At 42.3% G+C, this 20,966-nt stretch overlaps 1 protein-coding gene across 3 annotated transcripts in view; it reads left to right on the top strand.

Moving 5' to 3' along the window:
• The first annotated feature begins 1,159 nt into the window (after window positions 1–1,159).
• LOC144763284 (uncharacterized) overlaps window positions 1,160–20,966 on the top strand; it is an 87,879-nt gene continuing 68,072 nt past the window's right edge. Inside the window, exons 1-2 of one of the 3 annotated variants that reach the window (XM_078648744.1) lie at window positions 1,160–5,214; window positions 11,120–11,368. In XM_078648744.1, the coding sequence (XP_078504870.1) occupies window positions 11,234–11,368 (135 nt within the window). In that variant the 5' untranslated portion in view covers window positions 1,160–5,214; window positions 11,120–11,233. The remainder of the gene's footprint in view (window positions 5,215–11,119; window positions 11,369–20,966) is intronic. The other 2 variants (XR_013596204.1, XM_078648743.1) reach the window with 2 other exon arrangements.

Here is a 20,966-nt window from a genome sequence, read left to right as displayed (position 1 = left end):
ACTGAATACACCGGATTCTATCGCAGTCCCCGGAGGCTCAGAATATGCTTCTCTTTGCTTTACTGCAAAACACAGCAGCCAATAAACAACTTTAAACTCAGCATACCCCGGAAGTACAACCCCCTCCATAGAAAGAACCAATCACTATCAGTCCATTAGTGTGTATATATAGTTCGTAATGAACAGATCACTTCCTCTTTCTTTGCTGCTGCAGCAGCGAGTTAAGTGATTTTCTATTCTTCCTGTTTATGTTGATTTCGTGTACCGCGAATTGACTTGTGGTAGTACAGTATGCGGCGCGTGTGCCGCTCGGTTTATTAATTAGTAACCGGCGCTCCGGCGCTTCTTATGGCAGTGGTTTTGTTGTGGAGCGTGAGCAGGACAGACACGCGCTGCGCGCTTGAGGGGGCAAGCCGCTTTCTGCTGCCACTCGGTCCGAGGATGCGCAAACGCCCGCATCGGGAAGATTACTACTGATCGAGTTCAACGCAGCGCAGACCGTTTGCCTGCCTCTACCCTCAGTCCCTTTAATGCCTGACGGGGGGGGCAAAATCGTATGAAGGCACTGCCTTTGGGGGAAATAGGGGTGTCTCCCTCCACTTTAATCTATCTGGGTCAGAGTCTCAGTAGTTAGCCTCAGGGTGAGTGTACACCAGTCTCAGAGGCAGTGTAGTCAGGATTATCTGACCTCAGTAACACCCCTGGGTTTCTCCCCCCCCCACCCTCCCAGAGTTTGGAAGTTCGTCCTCCATCCTAGTTCTCCACAATGGCACGTACTACGCCGGCGAGGCAAACCAGTGGGCAGAATATGCAGATGATACGGAATATGATGAGGTGCCCTATGAGCACCAGCTAGAGGAACACTTGGTGGAAGCCCTCGATTCCCACGTCCAGGGTTCTGTGAAGAAGGCACTAATTAAAGCCTTAAAACCATTTACGCAGCTCTTACAGAACTATGGTAAGAGTAAGTTTAAAGCTTCCCATGGCAGACCGCACATCATCACTCATCCGAAATTCTTGCCAAGATGGCAGCTAATGTCCTTGACAACCATGGTGGCTATTGGAATTCTTGTCCGTCGTCTAGTGCATCCCTGAAGTATCAGGGCGACGATGTTGACTCCTCCTCTTCGCTCCCAGACACTTCGGACTCCGACCAATCAGAGGCGCCTAGGAAGGCACGAAGAAGAAGCGCAAGTTGCAACCAGAGAGCACCCTCCCTCCCAGCAAGAACTTGCTCTTCAACCCAAATAATATTGTACACCAAAGGTCCACCAAATGGGTGCCATGTGTAGCGGTGGAACATTATGTCCAAGGCAATCTGTGGCAAGCTTTAGAGCTCGAGGTTCGCGCCGTTCTAAGGTCCGAATGCCCTAGGCCAGCCCTCTTAGTCAAGGTGACGGAAACCCCAGAGATGGACCCCAACATGACCACATTCTTCAAGAAATTCTCCAAAGACCCCAAAAAAGAATTGGACAGGGCATGGAGGGGCTGTCAGGATAAACTCCTCGACGTGTGTGGGCCCCTCACAAAAATCCTGGACGCTGCAGTGCAGGTCAAAGAATCCAACACGCCGCTAGATGCGACCGAGATCCTAGAATGGGTGCAGAGGGCTCTCTGCTTTTTAGGTAATGTCAATTGTGCAGTGTCTACGGAACGGTGGAGATCCTAGAATGGGTGCAGAGGGCTCTCTGCTTTTTAGGTAATGTCAATTGTGCCGTGTCTACGGAACGGCAATGCTCTTTCCTTATGTGTATTGATCCGCAACTGGCAGACATGGCCTCTACAGAGGCAGGTATCATGGCAAACGGTTTGCTCTTCGGAGATAAGTTCGTTATGGAACTAGGGAATTACATCTCCACCTTTTCAGCCCTTGACAAAGTCCAGAGTAACATCAAGAAGGTCTTCAACCCTGGCCTTTTTACCATGGCCGGACACTCCAGGGGTCGGGCGGCTGGCAGTGGTTTCAATCAGACCTCAAGAGGCACAGAGCAGCGAGGACATGTAGGCTCCCACTGCACCAATTTTTACCCCACCAGAAATCGTGGGGGTAGAGGTAGAGGACAGAAAGGAGGATACAGAGGTCACAACAATGACAGAGACGCCTCTTCTTCAGGTAAATTTCATTCAGGGGGGAGATGTCAAAGTGGGGGGTCGGATTGCTGGGTTTCCTCACAGGTGGAGAGCCCTGACAAGCGACCCTTGGATACTGCAGACGGTTCAAGGTTTTCGGATAGATTTTTATGACACTCCCCGACAGACACGCACACCACCCCCACTTCATTTTACCCATGTAGAGAGATCTGTCATAGATGATGAGGTAGCATCTCTGATGCAGAAAGGGACTATTGTACGAACTACGCCACACAACCACGGATTCACCTGCACGGTTTTCCTCGTACCTAAAAAAGTTCTGGGTTATCGTCTGGTGTTAAATCTAAAAGAGTTAAATTCTTGTGTAGTGCATCACCACTTCAAGAGGGAGGGCATACATTTACTTCGGGATCTACTCTTAGAGGGGGATTGGATGGTACGGCTTGATTTAAAAGACGCCTATTTGGCAGTTCCTATTTTTCCGCCCCACAGGAGGTTCTTGCAGTTTCAATGGGGAGGCGTTTGGTACGAGTATGCCGCTCTGCCATTCGGACTCTCGTCCACCCCTTGGTGTTTCACCAAGCTCCTCAAACCGGTGGTATAATTTCTGAGAGAGCGGGGGGGGGCAGGCTCATCATCTACTTAGACGATATCCTGATAATGGCTCAGAACATCACTACAGTGCTTCGTCATCTAGGGTAGATGACGCAACTACTTCAGGAGTTGGGGTTTGTCATCAATGTAGACAAGTCTGTCATGACGCCGTCACAGTCAATAGAGTTCCTGGGGTTCCAGGTGGACCTAGTCTCTGCTCAGCTTTTGTTGCCTCTCAAGAAACGAATTGCCATCAAGAAAGAGTTGAGGAAAGCGTTGTCTGCTCCAACTATATCATTGAGGACATTGGCCAGACTGGTGGGTCTGCTAGCCTTGTCCATTCAGGCTATTTTCCCGGATCCCCATCATTAGAGGGCACTCCAGAGGTTGAAAATTCTACACTTACGCAAGGGGCTCAGTTATACAGAACAGATTCTGATTTCGCAAGAGGCAAAGACAGAGATCTTGTGGTGGTTAGATCACTTGGACGCCTGGAACTGCAAGGCCAGCAGATGGGGCTGGGGAGCCAGGTGTGGGACGGTAGAGACCGGGGGCCGTTGGTCCAAGGAGGAGCTGAAACTCCACATAAATTGCCTGGAACTTTTGAAGGGTTCGTTTGCGATTCGAACCCTGTCACCACACAAGGCGAGTTGTTGTATACTGCTCCGAATGGACAATGTCTCAGCAGTACGATATATCAATCGTGTGGGTGGCACGAGGTCACGCTTATTAGTGGAAATAGCCAAGGACTTCTGGCACTATTGCCCACAGAATCACATATCGGTGACAGCGGAGTATATTTCGGGCTGCACCAACGTGCTAGCGGACTGAAACTCCCGCTTTCTGCGGGACTCCAGCGATTGGCGTCTTCATCCTAGAGTTTTTCATCATCTCATCGCCAAGTGGGGCCCTTGTACGATAGATCTTTTTGCCTCAAGGCTCAATAAACAACTGCCCCAGTTTTACAGTTGGCGGCCGGACCCTCTAACGAGCAACTTAGATGCCTTTCTTCAATCATGGACGATGGGTATGCTCTATGCATTTCCCCCGTTTGCCAAGTTTCAGAGAACGTTGGCACAGATCTCAGGACAGAGTGCGGAGGTGATTCTAGTATCCTAGTTTTGGAGAGTACAAGCGTGGTTCCCAGTAGCACTGGCCCTGTCGTGTGGCTTCCCAGTTTGTCTGGCGTCCTTTCCAGAGATTCTAACAGAACCTCTGGGTCATCCTCATCCACTAATCCTACAGGGTCTGTTGTCCCTCGTGGCGTGGAGACTTTACGGAGATGCTGGCAGATGCCAGGAGTTTTGGAAGACACTTTGTACTACCTGTCCCAATCCTGGGCATCTGCTACACATAAGCGATATGAATCTGCTTGGCGTAAATGGGTTGGTTGGTGTACTGCACAGCAAGGGGACCCCTTGGGATCCGGTATCCATTTGATTGTTAACTTCCTATTGGGGATAGCAAGTACAGGTTTGGCGTATAGGACGATTAGCAATTTCAGGTCAGCAATTTCGGTGGGCCATCCTCATGTGGATGGCAAATGGGTGGGAGAACATCCACTGGTCTGTAAGGTGGTGCATGGTATCAGGTTGGTAAATCCTCACAAACCTCAATATTCTAAGTTGTGTGATGTGAAGGTGGTCTTACGCTTCCTTCGGAATTGGCCACCGAATTAAGGTCTTCCACTTAAACAATTATCGGCCAGATTGACGCTCTTGTTGTGTTTGATATCATGTAACTGTGTTTCGGATGTTCGTGCTCTGGACATAGCAGGTAGAGTGTTCACCCCTTCGTGGGTGTCCTTTACTATTTCTAAGCGCACTAAAACCAACTCTAAATGTATTTCTTATCCTGCTTTCCTACATCACAGTAAGTTATGTGTTGTTAACTGTTTGAAATGTTATGAAGATTGCACTCGAGAATTGAGGATAGATGTGGCAGGACAGTTGTTGATTTCTTTGCAGAAACCTTTCCGCCCAGTCTCTGCCGCGACTCTAGCCAGGTAGGTCTCCTGGCTGTTTCAGTTGGCAGGTATTGATACTTCTGCCTTTGGTGCTCATTCAGTAAGAGGGGCTATGGCCTCCAAAGCTTTGGCTACAGGTTCTCGTTTAGAGGATATCATGACTGCGGTGGATTGGTCTTCTGATTCTACATTCAAAATGTTTTATCATAAACCAATTGTAGACGTTGCTACTAATGTGGTGGGTCAACTTTAAACTAGCATAATCTGAGCCTCCGTGGACTGCCATAGAATAAAAGAATTTCTAGCTATCACGACAAAGAATTTTCAGTTCTATTAAAGACACGGAGGCGTAGATTATCCCACCCATGAAACTGTGTTTTCCATATGTTGTTGGACTTTTTTTCATATTGTTGATAATGATGTTTGTATTACGTATTTATTAAGGGTTTCATCCCGCCCATTTTGTTGAATACATACATTCGGTGAATGGTATATTACGACATATATTCTCTTTTCAGGAGAACAGAACAAGCCGGCATAAGGCACAGTGTGGCATCGACTCTGTAAGTTTGAACTCATGTTGATGAAGAAATGGATGGTCAAGTGTTCAACAGTCAAGTTTGTGGACTGTGTTAAAAGTTTGATGCAAAGAAAGAGGAAGTGATGGGCTCATTATGAACTATATATACACACTAATAAACTGATAGTGATTGGTGCATACTATGGAGGGGGTTGGACTTCTGGGGTATGCTGAGTTTAAAGTTGTTTATTGGCTGCTGTGTTTTGCAGAGAAGCAAAGAGAAGCATCATCCTCGCCTCCGTGTCCTTAATAGAATTGAAAATTGTTTGTTGCGACAGCTAGAATTTTTTTATCTTAATCAGCCCATCTTCTATGGGTTACACCCGGGATTTGAGTTCCGGGTCGGACAACTCTTCCGGTATTGGAAGTAAAAATAGGAAACGGGTACACATTTCCCTACATTTCCCTACATTTACGTGTTTAAGGGAAATTGCCGCCATATTGGAGTATATCACTTGTCTCCATATGCCGTATACAATATCTCTCCATCTGAGTTCCAATATATCGCATGACTCGTAAGTCTCCAATACTGTCATTTAGTTTGTATTCTAATATATATGGTCAAATGTGATATTGTGAAAAAGGGATTTCCATAATCTCAGTGTGTACTATCGGGTCTGCCTCATTCATGCTCACTCCCTGCTTATCCTAAGTGTATTATAAACAGCATATGCCAGGGGGAATACTCTCACATTCAAGTGTATCACTTCTCCTCATTAATTTATGTGATGTCTTATATCTCTAGATTGTTACATTTTGCCTGACTCACATATCTCCTATATTTTGTGCAACACTATCACTATAGTTTGTAATTTTATATGTGTAGTTAGGTATGGTGTCATAAGAGGGCTTACACACTCTAAGTGTGTACTATCAGGTACTATTAAACCTGTACTATTTCCCTGCTCGTCATTAGGTGTATTATAAAATATTTGTTAACCACCCTCTATTAAGCATCATGTGTATAGTATCCGATGCTACTAAATCAGTACTAGCTCCTTATTCGTCAGTGAGTGTATTGTATAATATTAATTGACCACCCTCTGTTAGGCATCACATTCATTGTGGGAGGGCATCCTACCCGCAGGGAAATAAAACACTGTTTCCCCACCTATGTGTAAATTATTGTAAAAAAACTAGTGTAAGAATGACTACTGAAAGTCAAGAAAGATGTTAATTCCTCAAATGGATCCCATCCAGTTCAGACCTCTTAACAGCACTAACAACAAGCTTCAACTGCCTGCTCACAGTTCTAGTCACAGCATCATGCAAGACATCATAGCATTCTAAAGCACCTGGCAACAGGCATCTCAGGATGCCACATATCTCCCTTCTTTATAAAGAAACAAAAGCTAAATTACAGCATAAGAAACATAAAATAAACACCTATTTAAAATAGTCATGCAAACATTTAGGAGGAGAAGACACGCTTGAAGATTTGCAAATTTTATGAGAGAAGTTTGTTTAAAACTAAAATCATTAGAACATTTCTTATCAGGGGTACAAACAAAGACCTTCTTAACCACCACCACCCTGTTCAAATTCCAAATGCGGTGGTCAGCGGCTTTGACAGCATTTTTAAAAATCTTAATGATTTGAATGGGTTTCAAAAATTTAGATGAGTCCTTTTTCTTAGAAGGATTTTTTCTAAGAACCCAGTCTCCAACCTTCACAGAAGTTATTTTTACACGTTTTCTTAAATCATGAAACCTTTTCCTATCTTCAATTTTCTTAGACTGAATCATATTCCAATTACTTTTTTCATTATGTGAAAATGTGTCTGGTTGCACATCATTGACCCATGGGGGTGCAACAAAAGTGTTAGGACATCTAGCCCTAAATAGTTCAAAGGAAGTTCTTTTCGTGACAGCATGTGGTGACAACCTGTAGGCCTCAACCTTTTTCCAAATGTGAGTACGCCAATCACGTCCTGTTGACCTAGCCATATCTATAGTTTCTTTTAACACCTGGTTAAATCTCTCAACCATTCCGTTTGTTTCTGGGTGATAAAGAGAAGATTTTTTGTGTTTAATACCATGGTTAGACAAAAAAACTCCATCTTTCTGGATACAAATTGAACACCATTATCCGTAAGCACAGTTGAGGGTATGCCTTCCCTGGCAAATAGCTTTTCTAAGAAAGAAATGACATGTGTTGTTTCAATGCCTCTAGAGATGCCTACTTCAGGCCACCTTGAATAAAAATCAACTAATACAAAAACTTACCATTCAGAACCAGAAGATTGTATTGGGACATGAATATCAAGCCCAACCTCTTTCCAAGGTGCATTAGATCTATCTCTAATGATCATGGGTTGTACCTTTGGTTTAACAACTCTCTCACTCAGAGCACACTCAACACAATCTCTTATTTTGCGCTCCACCTGTAAATCCATCCCTGGCCACCAATATGACATTCTGAGTGTTTCTTTTGTCTTAGATATGCCTTGATGTGTCATATGAGCAAGGGAGATAAGTTCTTCTCTAATAGAAAGAGGTGGAACTAACCTCAAACCTCTGAAAAGCAAACCATCACTCTCAGACAATTGTTCTCTTACGTGCCAACATCTCTCCATGTTCTCATCATCCCTGGGTTTACCCTTCCAACCCATATTAATGTTCTGTAGAACGTGTGTCAAAACCTCATCCTCTGATAGGGCTTTTTCCCATTTTACTTTATCAATTATGCTCTCATCAATGGCACAAACCATTTCATCATCCTGTTGAAAGTCATCATTGTCATCCATTTAATCTTCAACAACTAGTCTAGACAAAGCATCAGCCACTTTGTTTTCTACACCAGGCAAGTATGTGATGTCAAAATTATAGTCCGGCAAACCAACAATCCATTTTGTTATGCGACTTGAAACAACGTCAATGCCTTTCTTAGTAAAAATCTCACACAAAGGCTTGTGGTCACTCCTGACCTCAAACTCACTGCCCCAAAGAAAATTCTTCAATTTTTTAATTGACCAATACACTGCAAGGGCTTCCCTTTCCACTACTGAGTACCGCAACTCAGCGCCTCGCAATCTTCTTGACAAGAATAATATAACACGTTCTTCTGAATCATATCTTTGAACAAGCACTGCACCAAGCCCTTTTAGACTTGCATCTGTAATCAAAATGGACTTCTATTCTGGGTCAAAACTACATCATCTGGGAGCAGCTTTTAACTTATACTTAATACTACAAAATTCCTGTTCACATTTATCATCCCATAAAAATTCACACCTTTTACGGAGTAAAGACCTCATGTGAACACACAAAGAAGCAAAGCCACCTATAAATTTACTATAATATTCCATCATGCCTAGGAAACTCATTAATTCCTCTTTGTTAGTGGGAGGGGCCATCTTCTGTATTATTGCAATCAAACTATCTTTAGGTAAAACGCCACCTTCTGAAATGGTATGGCCTAAATATTCAATTGAACTCTTCCTGAATTCACATTTTTCAATTTTTACTGTTAGATTGAATTTATTCAGTCTATGTAACACCTTAAACAGTCTCTCATCATGTTCACTGTCATCTTTCCCAAAGATCAAGATATCATCTTGGTAGACTCTTACACCTACAAGTTCTCTTAAAACATTTTCTAGAGCTCTTTGAAAGACTGAGGCCACTGATACAAGACCAAAAAGTAGTCTTGCAAACCGAAATGTACCAAAAGGGGCAAGAAATGCTGTTAGGTCCTTTGAGCTTTCATCTAATTTGATCTGATGGTATGCGGGCCTTAAATCTATAGTACTGAAAAGTTTCGCTCCCTTTAATAACATCAACATATCGTTGATTTTTAGAAGCGGGTATCTATCCACCACTACATTTTTATTCAATTCTCGAAGGTCCACACATAGACAAAGAGAACCATCCCCTTTTTTTGCTGCGACTACCGGAGCGACCCACTGGGTAGCTTTAACATCTTCAATAATACCTTCATTTTTTTAGCCGTTCTAACTCCTTCTTAACCTGTTCCCTAACCGTAACAGATATATTGCGAACTTTGCTGCATACAGGTTTAACATTGTCAAGCAAACAAATATGATGTACGTAACCTTTAAAACATCCTAATTTTTCTGAAAAAACGTTGGGAAATTTACATTTCAAATGATTAGAGAATTCCTGATTACAATTTTCACTTAGAACAGAACTCACACTTGATCTGAAATTCTTTTTTAAAATGATGGGTGGTGATGAATTAGGATCTAACATCACACCTAGATCTCTTTGGTGGAACCAGCTCAAAATGCTGTCACTCTTTTGTGAAATGTAAATGTTCGCACTAGCTAACCTTTGTTTATAGTCAATCAAACCCCAGAAATACCCAAATAGTTTAATGGGTTCTCCCTCATATGCAAAAGGTCTTATATCTGGCTTAAAAATTGTTGTAAAATTCTTTAGAAATGATGGTTATGTTTGCACCTGAGTCAAAAAGGACTTTAGTGGGTTTTCCCTCAACTAAAATTTGATCCAAAGGACAATTCTTTCCTTCCGCATTTTGAACCACTTGTACTTGAATTTGTCCACAATCAACATTTTCCTGAGATTCATAAGTGTCTTCAATATCATAAAAGACTTCCCTAACTCTACCTTTGTATTTCTTACTTTTGCACATAGCTGTGGAATGTCCTTTTTTTTGCATTTAGTACACATGGTCTTCCAACCAGGACACGCTTTGTCATTTGCAAAATGACCCATTCTGCCACAACGAAAACATTTTACTTTCGTGAAATCAAATTTTTAAAAAGGCTCTTTAGATACAGTATTTTGTGTGTCTTCTTTACGGTTTGAGCTCACAGGGGGAACAGTTTGGACAATTTGAACAGAGCCTTTCTCTTTACACTACCCATTTTTCTTTATAACATCAACACATTTGAGAGAGTGCTCAATTCTCTTTGCAATTACAATCACATCTTCAAAATTTGGCTCATCCTTTTGCCAGAGTTCTTCCCTAACACGTTCAATGCTGAAACCCAGCATGAACTGATCATGTATCCTTTCATCTAAGGATGCCCCAAATTTACAGGAAGACACCAACTTTCTGAGGGATGTGACGTAATTTTCAACACTCTCATCTTCCAACTGTGCCCTGCGCCCAAAATGATACCTCTCAAGGATCGTACTCACCTTGGGTAAATATTGTTTGTCTAATTTAGCTATGAAAGTTTCATATTCATTGAGGCTACTATCATCATCAAGCTCAGGAAGGATGGTCAAAAGCTTCTTGACCTTTCGATCCCAAACAATGTAAAAGTAGGGCTGTTTTTCTTTCTGCGCTTAATGAAGATTCGCACACTCGTGCGTATCTTTCAAAGACCTTACGCCATTTTTGCCACTTAATAGGAGGGTCTCCTGGAGATGACAAAAAAATAGAGGTGCAGTGACATTTTGCATGTCACTGCTTTTTTTTCTCTTTTTCTTTTTAAATGAATAAAAATAATACAATATGGAATAAAATTGTAACCAGGCTAAAGCAATGAATGAAATACACCAAAATACTCTCTAAATTGAAATAAAATGAGATTGTAAAAATATGAAGCTTAAAGCAGATAGTAAATAACCCTACAACATATCATGTGAAGCAGAGTTTAATGCCTCCTTTTTAAAAAAAACTTAGTAGTGTAAAAGTATGTGTGTCACTGTGATGACACACTTTTAATAATAAGGTAAAGTTCCATGGAAAGCGTATGTATCACTGAGAAGATACACTAAAATTTGAATTGCTGTTGTTTTGAAATTGTATAATTTCAACTTCAAGCTTCTAGTCAATTTTTGATGGAAACTTATCTGTGTCGAACGTTGTGCTACTTCTTTTAATTTCGCCGATCTCTTGTTGTAAATACTGTGCTGCAGTTTCGACTTCTTCACGTCGATAATTTATTGCTGTAGATGCTTTGCCGAAGTTCCTGTGTGGGGATGAGTTGCTAAGCAACTCCAAAATGGCTGCCACGTCGACGTGGAACACGTGATGACGTTCGATGCGTCCCAGAATGCCCCACAGCAATGACGCGCAAGAGGCAGGAAGGCGAAGACAAAAATGGCGTTCTGGAAGCTGAAGAGCAAGCTGACTCGAGTGAAAGAACTCGCTCGCTCAAAGGAATACAGCGCTCGCACCAGACAAATGAAGTTGAGTTCAAGGTAAGCGTTATTTAAAAATTTTAAATGACGCTAGTTAACAGCATTTGGAAATGCAAATTCTTAAGTGCTTCCTCGCTTTTCCGTGTGTGGAGACAGCTCAAAGTAAAAGTTAAATGTTCAGCATAAACTGGAGAATAAGCAGATTTTCGAGTGTAAATACAAACAAAGCTTCAACTGTACGGGTACAATAAAGTCAGTTGTACAGTTGGATTTCACTTCAAACTTGAGACTGTAACTTGAGACTGATCTTAATTTGGCATCGATAGAGAAAACTACACTCTGAATTTCTGCGAAATATAACAAAGATAGTCAATAAAATCTGTGCAGGTTATGATATTAGAAATTCGACTGCTATGAGATTTAACCTTCAATCCAAACGGTAATTCTGAAATATTTCTGGATATTGTCTTTTGTATCTCAAAAAATTGTATTTTGAGTCCAGAGTTAGTGCTGAATATAGGAACAGTACTTTAGGCTTATATATATGAAATAAGGTAGTGGGTCCAATTCTTAATTGAAGAGGTGATGTTGAGATCCTTCCATTGAGGCCATCCTTGGAAGTCTGAGTCAGAGAGGAGTTGGCCTAACGGCTAGGGCGCTCGACCTCAGACCTGGGGATCTGGATTCAAGTCTCGGTAACGACGCCAAAAACCTCCTGTGATTCTGGGCAAATCACTTAATCTCCCTGTGCCTAAAATGAAAGTGTGTCCTCATGTAACGTAACTGGAAAATATGTAAAAGCGCTCTGATACCTGATTCGGTTCGGGTCTAGTTCGCGCTATATAAAACTCTGCAAAAAAAAGTCAAGAAAGATGTTTATACCTCAAATGGAGCCCATCCAGTTCAGACCTCTTAACAGCACTAACAGCAAGCTTCAACTCCTTGCTCACAGTTCTAGTCAGAGCATCATGAAAGACATCATAGCATTCTAAAGCACCTGGCAACAGGCATCTCAGGATGCCACAACTAGCTTTAAATGTATGGCTTGCTTACACAATGAAGGACATTTAGTCATATCTGGAATTCAAGTCTATGTTTATAGTATCAAGTTTGTACATATACCATTGCTCTCTCTTTTTTCTGTTCCTATCTATGTCACCTCCTCATCTATTTATAGTAATTTTTTCCAGGATGAACCACTTAAAATCATCACACTGATGACTGAATATAGAGTACTGTTAAGTAAACAGTGGAAGAGGTGTGGTGCAGTGGCCAGGGCGACTGGCGCTGGATGCTGGGGAGCACGGTTCGATCCCCGGCTCTGGCAGCAGTGGTCTGTCCAGCACCATGTGACTCTGGTCAATAGCTCACTTAGGGCCAAAGTTTCAGCCTGAGTTTCGCCCACATAGCCTGAACCACATGGGCAGATCAAAAGATACACTAGATTTTTACTACTACAATAATTCAGTGATTTAGGAGTAAATGTTGTGCCATTAAAAACAAATGTTTTGGCGGTTATGCAATGTTCACAGATCAAACAAGTTCCGCATTTATGGTTGCCTACCGCTTTTTGGTTGTTTATGGTAGACTGTGCACTTTCTTCACTATCTTTATAGGTATTGACTATGAGGGATAACTGCCTCTAGTCACAAAGATATGTTAATTAGAATTTGCTTGTGTTCATAAAAAACTAAAAAGGAGTTGCCTTCCAGAAAGGGTGATTAGCGAACAACATACTTGTGACAGAAGCACAAACAGGAGTGGCACATCATCCCATCTACACCACTAATCCATGATAGCAACTTGCTGGCAGTGAGGGTTTAGAACATGGGCGCACTGGTGTATAATCCGGGAGATTCCATGGTTTCACTGTCACTCTCAACCTTGTGTGGTCCCTCTGCCCCTGGGCACGTCAAAGCAAAGTTCAATCCTTAGAAGAAAAGGAGCGTGTAAATATCAATCCATAATTTATTTTCTCAATAGTTCAAAGAATTGTGATGTTGATCAGTTTGCTCAATTAGATCTAATCATAAATAGTCTCCTGGGAGTCTTAGGTTGATTTTTACAGTTCCAAATTTTATTCAGACCATAATAGGTCAAATCATACTTTATTCGATTAATTAAAATCATAAAAGCAATTACATTACATTTTTCAAATGTTAAAAACAATTCCAGTAAAAATAGCAGATTTAAACCAATTCATCCTCGTGGGTGTACATTAAAAATTGGATAAAAATAACACCACATACAAAAGGATAAAAAATTGACTAGGATAAGATCACCCCTCTGAGACATTCGCCGTCCAGCTTTTAGCCTTAATACGCATAGCAGTGACTAGAAAGCTTGCAACCCCAAAGATTATCCGGGTACTCCCCAACAGTTGTAAATACATGAGAGCAGGCCGCACTTGTGTAAAACCCGCCTCTCTCAGCAATGGAACCAAAAACTGTTTTCTAATGGAAGCAAAATGGTCACAAAACATAATAAAGTGCATTAATGATTGGTCAGAAAAATGATCGCAACTGCAGGGAGTGGATAGATCTGTTTTTCCCCAAACAGGATAATCACCCAGGGAAAACTGAATAATATTAAATCTGAATCTGACCAGGAGGTGCCGATGGAACGGGATAGTAACGATCTTTAAATAAGGTTCGATTAGGGGAGTGGTCAGGAGCATATAGTTTGCTCTAACACCTGGTTTTTACACCTCTACTGCCTCCCGTTCTTGCACAGCTATTCCCAGGAAGCTGTCCTTGATCCAGTTTACATCAGCCTTCTGCAGTAAATTTGGAGATGCATATAAATCCGGCCGGTCCAGTTTGCACAGAGTGTCTTTAATATATGCTAGCCAAGGGATTTTATTTGCTCTATCTAGTGCCATACAGTCTTTAAGAATGGTATGGTTCAGTGTGATTTCAGTATTGAGCCAAGTTTTGCCCCAGCAGATCAATGGAGCCAAGTGTAGCTGGTCGGTGATGTAGCCTAGACCTAGCTCGGTGTGCACCGTGAATACTGGGGTAGATTGGGGAACCGCTAATAAGGATCTAAGGAATTTATTCTCTATGATCTGTAGTTTACCTTGAGGTAAAAAGCCCCATAATGATGCGCCAAACATAGCTATTGCTAGGCATTTAGACTTGTTCACTGTTAGCAGAGCCTCAGTGGGACGTGACCCCAAACGTTTTGCAAAGCCCAGTAGGGCTGAGGTTGATCTGGTAACAGCTGTGCCTTTAGCTTTAAGTTGGGGCCCCCAGATGCCCCTTTTGTCAAAGATGACGCCCAGGTATGTAAATACCAGAACCCTGGATACCTCCTCCCCATTGCAGGCAAAGCGTTTTATTTTAAAGGCCTTTGGACGCTTACCTGCGACCATGATGTGAGATTTCTTATTGTTTACCTGGAGGTCTAGCGATTGCATAAATTCCCCAAAAGCGTCCATAATATATCAACAGAAGCAGTCAATTCAATCCAGTCAACGCGTTTCCTCCCATGTGGACATCATCAGGGCTCAAGATCACAATTGGTGCACTAACTCTATTCTTCAATATGTTCGTCAATCTTTTTACATTGATCCAAATACATCCTCTTGTTACCATTTTCTTCTTGTCCTTAATAACATTACTCCTCCGTGGCTCCTTCTCCTTTGGTATTTATCTGATTGACCCTGATGATATCAGTATCAATCAATGGATGACATCCATGGGCATGTTTGGTCCTTAACACACTGAACGATTCTGCCACGATGACATGTGTCAGTCTTCCCAACTGACAACAACTGGATAGTTCCTCATCATGTCCTAAAGCTAACCCATCATGTAAATTCAAGGGTCACTCTACAAGCAGGACAGCATCAGTCAAGTACCCTTTTTCCAGCAGCGCCTTCACAACACTGTCTCACCATCCGCAATAATATGACGACCATAAAAACTAGCCAAACATGTAAAAACATGTATGTAGATACTAACAAGCTGGCCTTCAATTGAATTTGAAGTGCAGCCATTTGTACCGACTTGGCCAGTGGAGCTGGGGTGGGCGCTCTATTGACAGTTGGTGGATTCAATGCACATCTGTGATATTTGATGCTCCTTTAATGGCCACACTGCTTTATTAGGTTGCATGGTTTGGCAAATTTTCATCTCATTATAACATTTCAAACCATGCACAACAATGGGCCCATTTTTCAAAATAAGTATTAACATGTCATTCTGTAGTTCACGTTTTTATCACATAACGTCAAAGTAAGTGCCAGGTTTACATACTATCGATCATTTCAAAATTAAACATTTTAATAATTTCAGGTGCCTTATTATGCAGACATGAATTCATTTTGACAAATTTATTAAGTTCTCATCATCACACTTTCTAAGTTAATTAACTTTAGTTTCTCAAAACATGTGATTACATGCATAGGTCAATAGTCTTGTTTCTCTCTCTTTGTTTACGTTTCACATTACCATTTTTTCAAACTCTTCTGCATGCTTTTATGATGCAGTATGAAATCTCACATTTTCAGACTTAACCAGTTGACTTATTTTAAATCAAGATTAATGGTCATAATTCTCTTTTGATGGTGAGAATTGATAGAGTAAACTTTTATTTAACAGTTATGCTCCATCAGTTGTTTCATTGCTTGGACCACAGACTGCAGTATGAGACACTTTTAAACTGTGATATTGGCTGAGGGATTTAGTACTCATTGACCCATGTATGTTATATTCTGGTATGTCAAAAGTCTCATTACACAGCTAAGACTAGAAAGGTTTTGTCATATAAAACAGGAATGAGGTTAGATTCCAATGCTCATGGAAACTCATTTGACCTCTGGCACATCCTTGCTGGTGGAAGTGTCAAGGGTGTTGTGTAAACTATTGCTTTTATTCTAGTGGGGTCCTGAAGATAGTTCATAAATCTGTTCCTTTTAAATATAATAGGTCATTGGTGGATACAGAAGGTGGGTAACTATTATTGTCCTGGGTACTAATGGGCTGCGAAATACAGTTGGTTAATTTTAACAAACCCAGCAAAGACTTTTCAGCATTTTTCAAAGCAGTTTCTAGAAGATCAATACGCTACCCTGACTGACATTATGTGATTTGGGGAATTGGACCTGATTACCGTTCAGTATAGATTGACATTTAAACATTCAACAGGTAAACGTGTCAATAAATATTAAAACACTATGTTGACTACCACAGTCACATATGTATCTCCCAATGCTTGAACTATAATTTCAATTGGCCATTTAGTGAGGTTTTATTCACCGTCAACTATAATTTCTTATTTTAACATAAATAATTTGTATGTATATCATTATTGCTATGTTTGTAATTCAATTGTATAAACACTTGTCTTTATTCTTTAACTCCTTTAAACTGTGTTGAACTAAGGGCCCGATTACGATGACGGTGGGACTGCCACCCACAGCCTGTCGGTGGCGGTCCCACCGCAATCATGTTTTCCGCTCGCCATATTTGGATGGTGGGCGGATGTGTGGCGGTTGGAAAGACTGACTGCCAAGGGTCCAACAGTCATTGTGCATCGTAATTCGGCATTTGTGAGACCAGCGCCTTGTAGGCAGGCGGTCCCCATTCCGAATGGATGCCACCATCCTAATGAGACCCTAAGTCACAAGCAACTTGCATATCTTGCAAGTAAACATTTGAGATCGCTATTGATGAACTCATGAACAACTTACATAGAAATAGTTCACCTCCAACTATGATTAACTGTATCCTGGTTTAGAAGGAATTTGGAAAAAGCACATATAAGCAAATTAACCATCTATTGAGGGGATCAATTTCCTGGGAAATTGATCCCTCCTTGACATCATGTTTAGCATTGACATCCTGATAAACAATCAGAGGTGAAGCTGTTATTGTTTAATTCCAGTCCTAGAAGGAACATGAGAGAAAGATCTTCTGATATGTATCCATACAAGTGAAAGACCAGCATCAGCGTCCACTGCTGCAGGTGGTTGAGGGATAAGGCTCTCCATGGACATTGACATGAGATTGGTGCCATTGTATCTCCTTCTTACATCAAAATGCCAACTGGAAACTTCTGTTGTTTAGCTAATCCCCCAGCAGGGTTATTATAATATCCTTGACCGAGCATAGCCAATGTGGGGGCTAATTATATCAGACAGTGACTAAATACAGTGGCCAGCTGAGTGTTTTGGCTGCAAGTTGAATCCATAGTTTTCCCAGTTCATTACTCTGATAGAATTCTATGCCTTATGTAACAGAGCAGATGAATTGTGTTTTTAATGGAAAGGTTCAACCCTAATATACATTGGAAATGGGGAGAACTTCAGCCTCAGAATTTGGCAGCACACACCAAATCACTCTGGATTTTTGTGCAACACATATATAAAACTGGCCCAAATACCAAGAAGCCATGTTTGGATCAAGAACAAATCCTGGGGTTCATGGCCAAGTGTTAGAATAACTGTCTTACGTAGGTCCTCATATGACCACTGTGGGATGAAGAAGGCCCCTAATCCTGATATGCCAGTTAATAGCCCAATATGGACATAAAAAATAGTGTGGTCTCATAGTGCATGCCCACCAATAGCAGGGCAACGCCCTCCAAACAAGAAACTATTTGGCCATAGCAGTCAATGCAGTGCTAACACAATAGATTGTTTTGTCAGAAACAATTTATATAGTAACTTCTTCATTCAAATATAAAGATGAAAGACACTTGATGATTTTATTTTCATAAGTGTATATTTGTGGATGGACAAGAAATAATAACAATGATAATATCTGGAAGTCTGTATATGATGCATAGGTGGGCCATTTATACAATGAGAAGGTTTCAGGTGAAAGAGTAGGTTAGTGTGTGGTATTTTTATCTCTACCACAACTGAATTCATTGTTTGTTCACAAGATTGCAACTAGGACCTCATTAAAGAAAGAGTTGACACTTCAATAGTTGGAGCAATGTATGAAGGAATTTGAAGTGTTGATGAAGTGGGTATTTGGAGGATCCCAAGCTGTCTGTATTTGGAAAGGGACTTAAGTTACCACAGAGGGTACCACAGAGGCCTGTTCCTTTGGTGTTGGGACAGATGTGCTGTAGGTAATAGTAGATTGGCTCGTACGTGATGAGGAACGTAGAAACTGGTTACTCTGTTTTAGAGAATGAGTATGTTGGGGCAAAAAAACAAACGTAGGACCTTTATGTTAAGAAAGGTATCAGGTTGTGCATGTAACAACAGGAAAAAGATGAGTATGTGGAGGGTAAGACATTTGGTTTCGTCTCAAATAGTGAGTTATATTGAAAGGGAGTCACCTGGTGTTAGAAATGGGGTTTCTGGTTGGCTAGGGTAAGCAACTAATCCAGGTAACACCCACCACTCTAGTCAGGGTAAGAGAGTTACATGCCCAATATAACCCCTGGTCACCCCTTTGGTAGCTTGGAAGAGCAGTCAGGCTTATCCTAGAGGCAATCTGTACAGCTTTTGCACAACACATACACCAGTGACACAATAAATACACCACAAAAAAGACTCCACACAGTAGTATCTAAAAATATCTCATTTGTTTCATATAAAGCACATAGAACACCATCACATAAATCACTTTGCGAACTAGGCAATTGTCATAATACTGCTGGTAGTACAATAAAGGAATTACTTATAGGTTGCACACGTCATCACAATATCCTCACTGCGCACATAGTATTTACCCCTTGAAACTATAATCTTTATCCTCTCATTGCAAGGTATAAAACAACATGAACCATAACGTCAGGGCATACAATGCAGACTATTAGATTAGGACAAGAAAACATGCATCACCATAACATGACCAGTGAAAGCAATCACACTAATCTAGCATACCTGTGCCTCTTTTACAAGTTATGCAGTTATGTGAGCACCATGCGTAGGTTACAGGGTACATGCCCACCTACTCCCGTGCATATGGTAATGTCCAGGACATTCCCCCCTCCAAGGATCTACATTGAGATTTTTCCCCACAATTTCCAAAGCACCAATACCTGTAACAACACACCCCAAGACAGGGCCGAGGTATGAATTAAAGGGGAGACCTCGCTGGGTTCCCTGTGTGTAGTGTAGTGCAGAGCAGCATCCTGCAATCGCACGGTGCTGCTGCTGCATGTAACACTGCCACTGAGGTGAATTCGCCGGGTCCCTCACCCCGACAAAAGGGAGCTGCTCGCACCCAGCAGGCCCTGGGGCCAAGGCAATGGGACCGGTAACCACCTTGAGGCTACCCAGTACAATGAGACCGGCCAGCTTGCTTGGATCAAGGGCAATGCAGTACCCCTCCGGTCAACACTTGAGTTCCCACCATTCGCCAGGTCTGCTTCAAGTCCTCTGGGTGAAGGCACGCCTGCTTCTGGTGTTGCACCGAGGGTCCTCGGGCTGGGGCTTCGGCATAGGCACTCCCTGAAGCACAAACTCTTTTCTGGGATAACTTGGCTTCCTCCATGGGCTCCGCTCTCAGCATCCTTCGTGGCAATGGGGCCCTTGCTAGGGGGTTCCCATGGTGCACCTGATGATTCTTTAGCTGAAATCGTGGTTGCTATGGCAACCCTGCGGGGCTACAGTGAGGCTTTTCTGTAGATTGGACCCCACTGAGGTGGGTATGTACAATGCACTTCTCTACCAACGAGAGCCCAGCACACTGCGGGTAGCACAGGAGCATTCAGTCGGGGCTCCCCATGGCCATATTTCACAATCCCAAGGGGATCAGCCAAGCGCAGATCCTATCTTTATGAGTAGCCCTCATCACTCGCTGTGCACAACAAGAGCTAAGGAGCAGAGACAGTGCTCCCCGCGCGCTGAACTAAAAAACAAAGCGCTCTTGTCACTCCAAAACCAGGCGGTGAATAAACAAACAGGCAGAGGCACACAGAATGGTAAAGTAAGAAAAGGCCCATTTTCTTAAAGTGGGATTTTCAAACACACAATTTAAAAACCTCCTTCACTAAAAGCTGTGTTATTAAATTCTGAGTTCAGAAAGCCTAAACTTCATTTCTCAATCTTGTTGAAATGGAAAGTTACACTTGTAAAATGTATGAGGCAGCTCCAATGTTATCCTATGGGACAGACAGCCTTTAAATAGTGGAAACGAAATACACAGTATTTCACTATTAGGACATGAAAAACACACCAGCACATATCCTACCTTTCACATACACTGCACCCTACCCATGGGGGTACATAGGACCGACCTGAGGGGTGCCTTACATGTAAGAAAAGGGAAGGTTTGGGCCTGGCAAATGGGTGAACGTCCAGGTCAACATGGCAGTTTACAACTGTGCTGCAGTACCAGGTCTGAGACACATTTACAAGGCTACTCAGGAGCAACTCTGTCCACCAGGACAGCAAGCCTCCATTGCCACTGACAGCTATAAGTGATGAGAGCCATGTCTCATGCCTCTCAGGGCTGGGATTTGTAACCTCTGTGGTGTCAGGGAATGGGTGGGCAGTAGACCCAGGTGGCTGGCGCCCTTGGTCCACTCTCAGTCCTGCCAGGTCAGTTATGGCATCCTGACACTGGCCCACTGGCCAAGGGCCTGTACTCTGAGGCTAGATGGAAGACTTAGGCGGGTTCTCCCACATCCTGTCTTTCCCCCCTTGGGCTCTGAACCCTCTCACCTGGAACTGGAGCCCCGGACTCTAGAA

The sequence above is a fragment of the Lissotriton helveticus genome, chromosome 6 (assembly GCF_964261635.1).
Source record: "Lissotriton helveticus chromosome 6, aLisHel1.1, whole genome shotgun sequence".
In the NCBI taxonomy this organism is placed as follows: Eukaryota; Metazoa; Chordata; class Amphibia; order Caudata; family Salamandridae; genus Lissotriton; species Lissotriton helveticus.
This window is presented reverse-complemented; position numbering and strand designations above follow the sequence as displayed.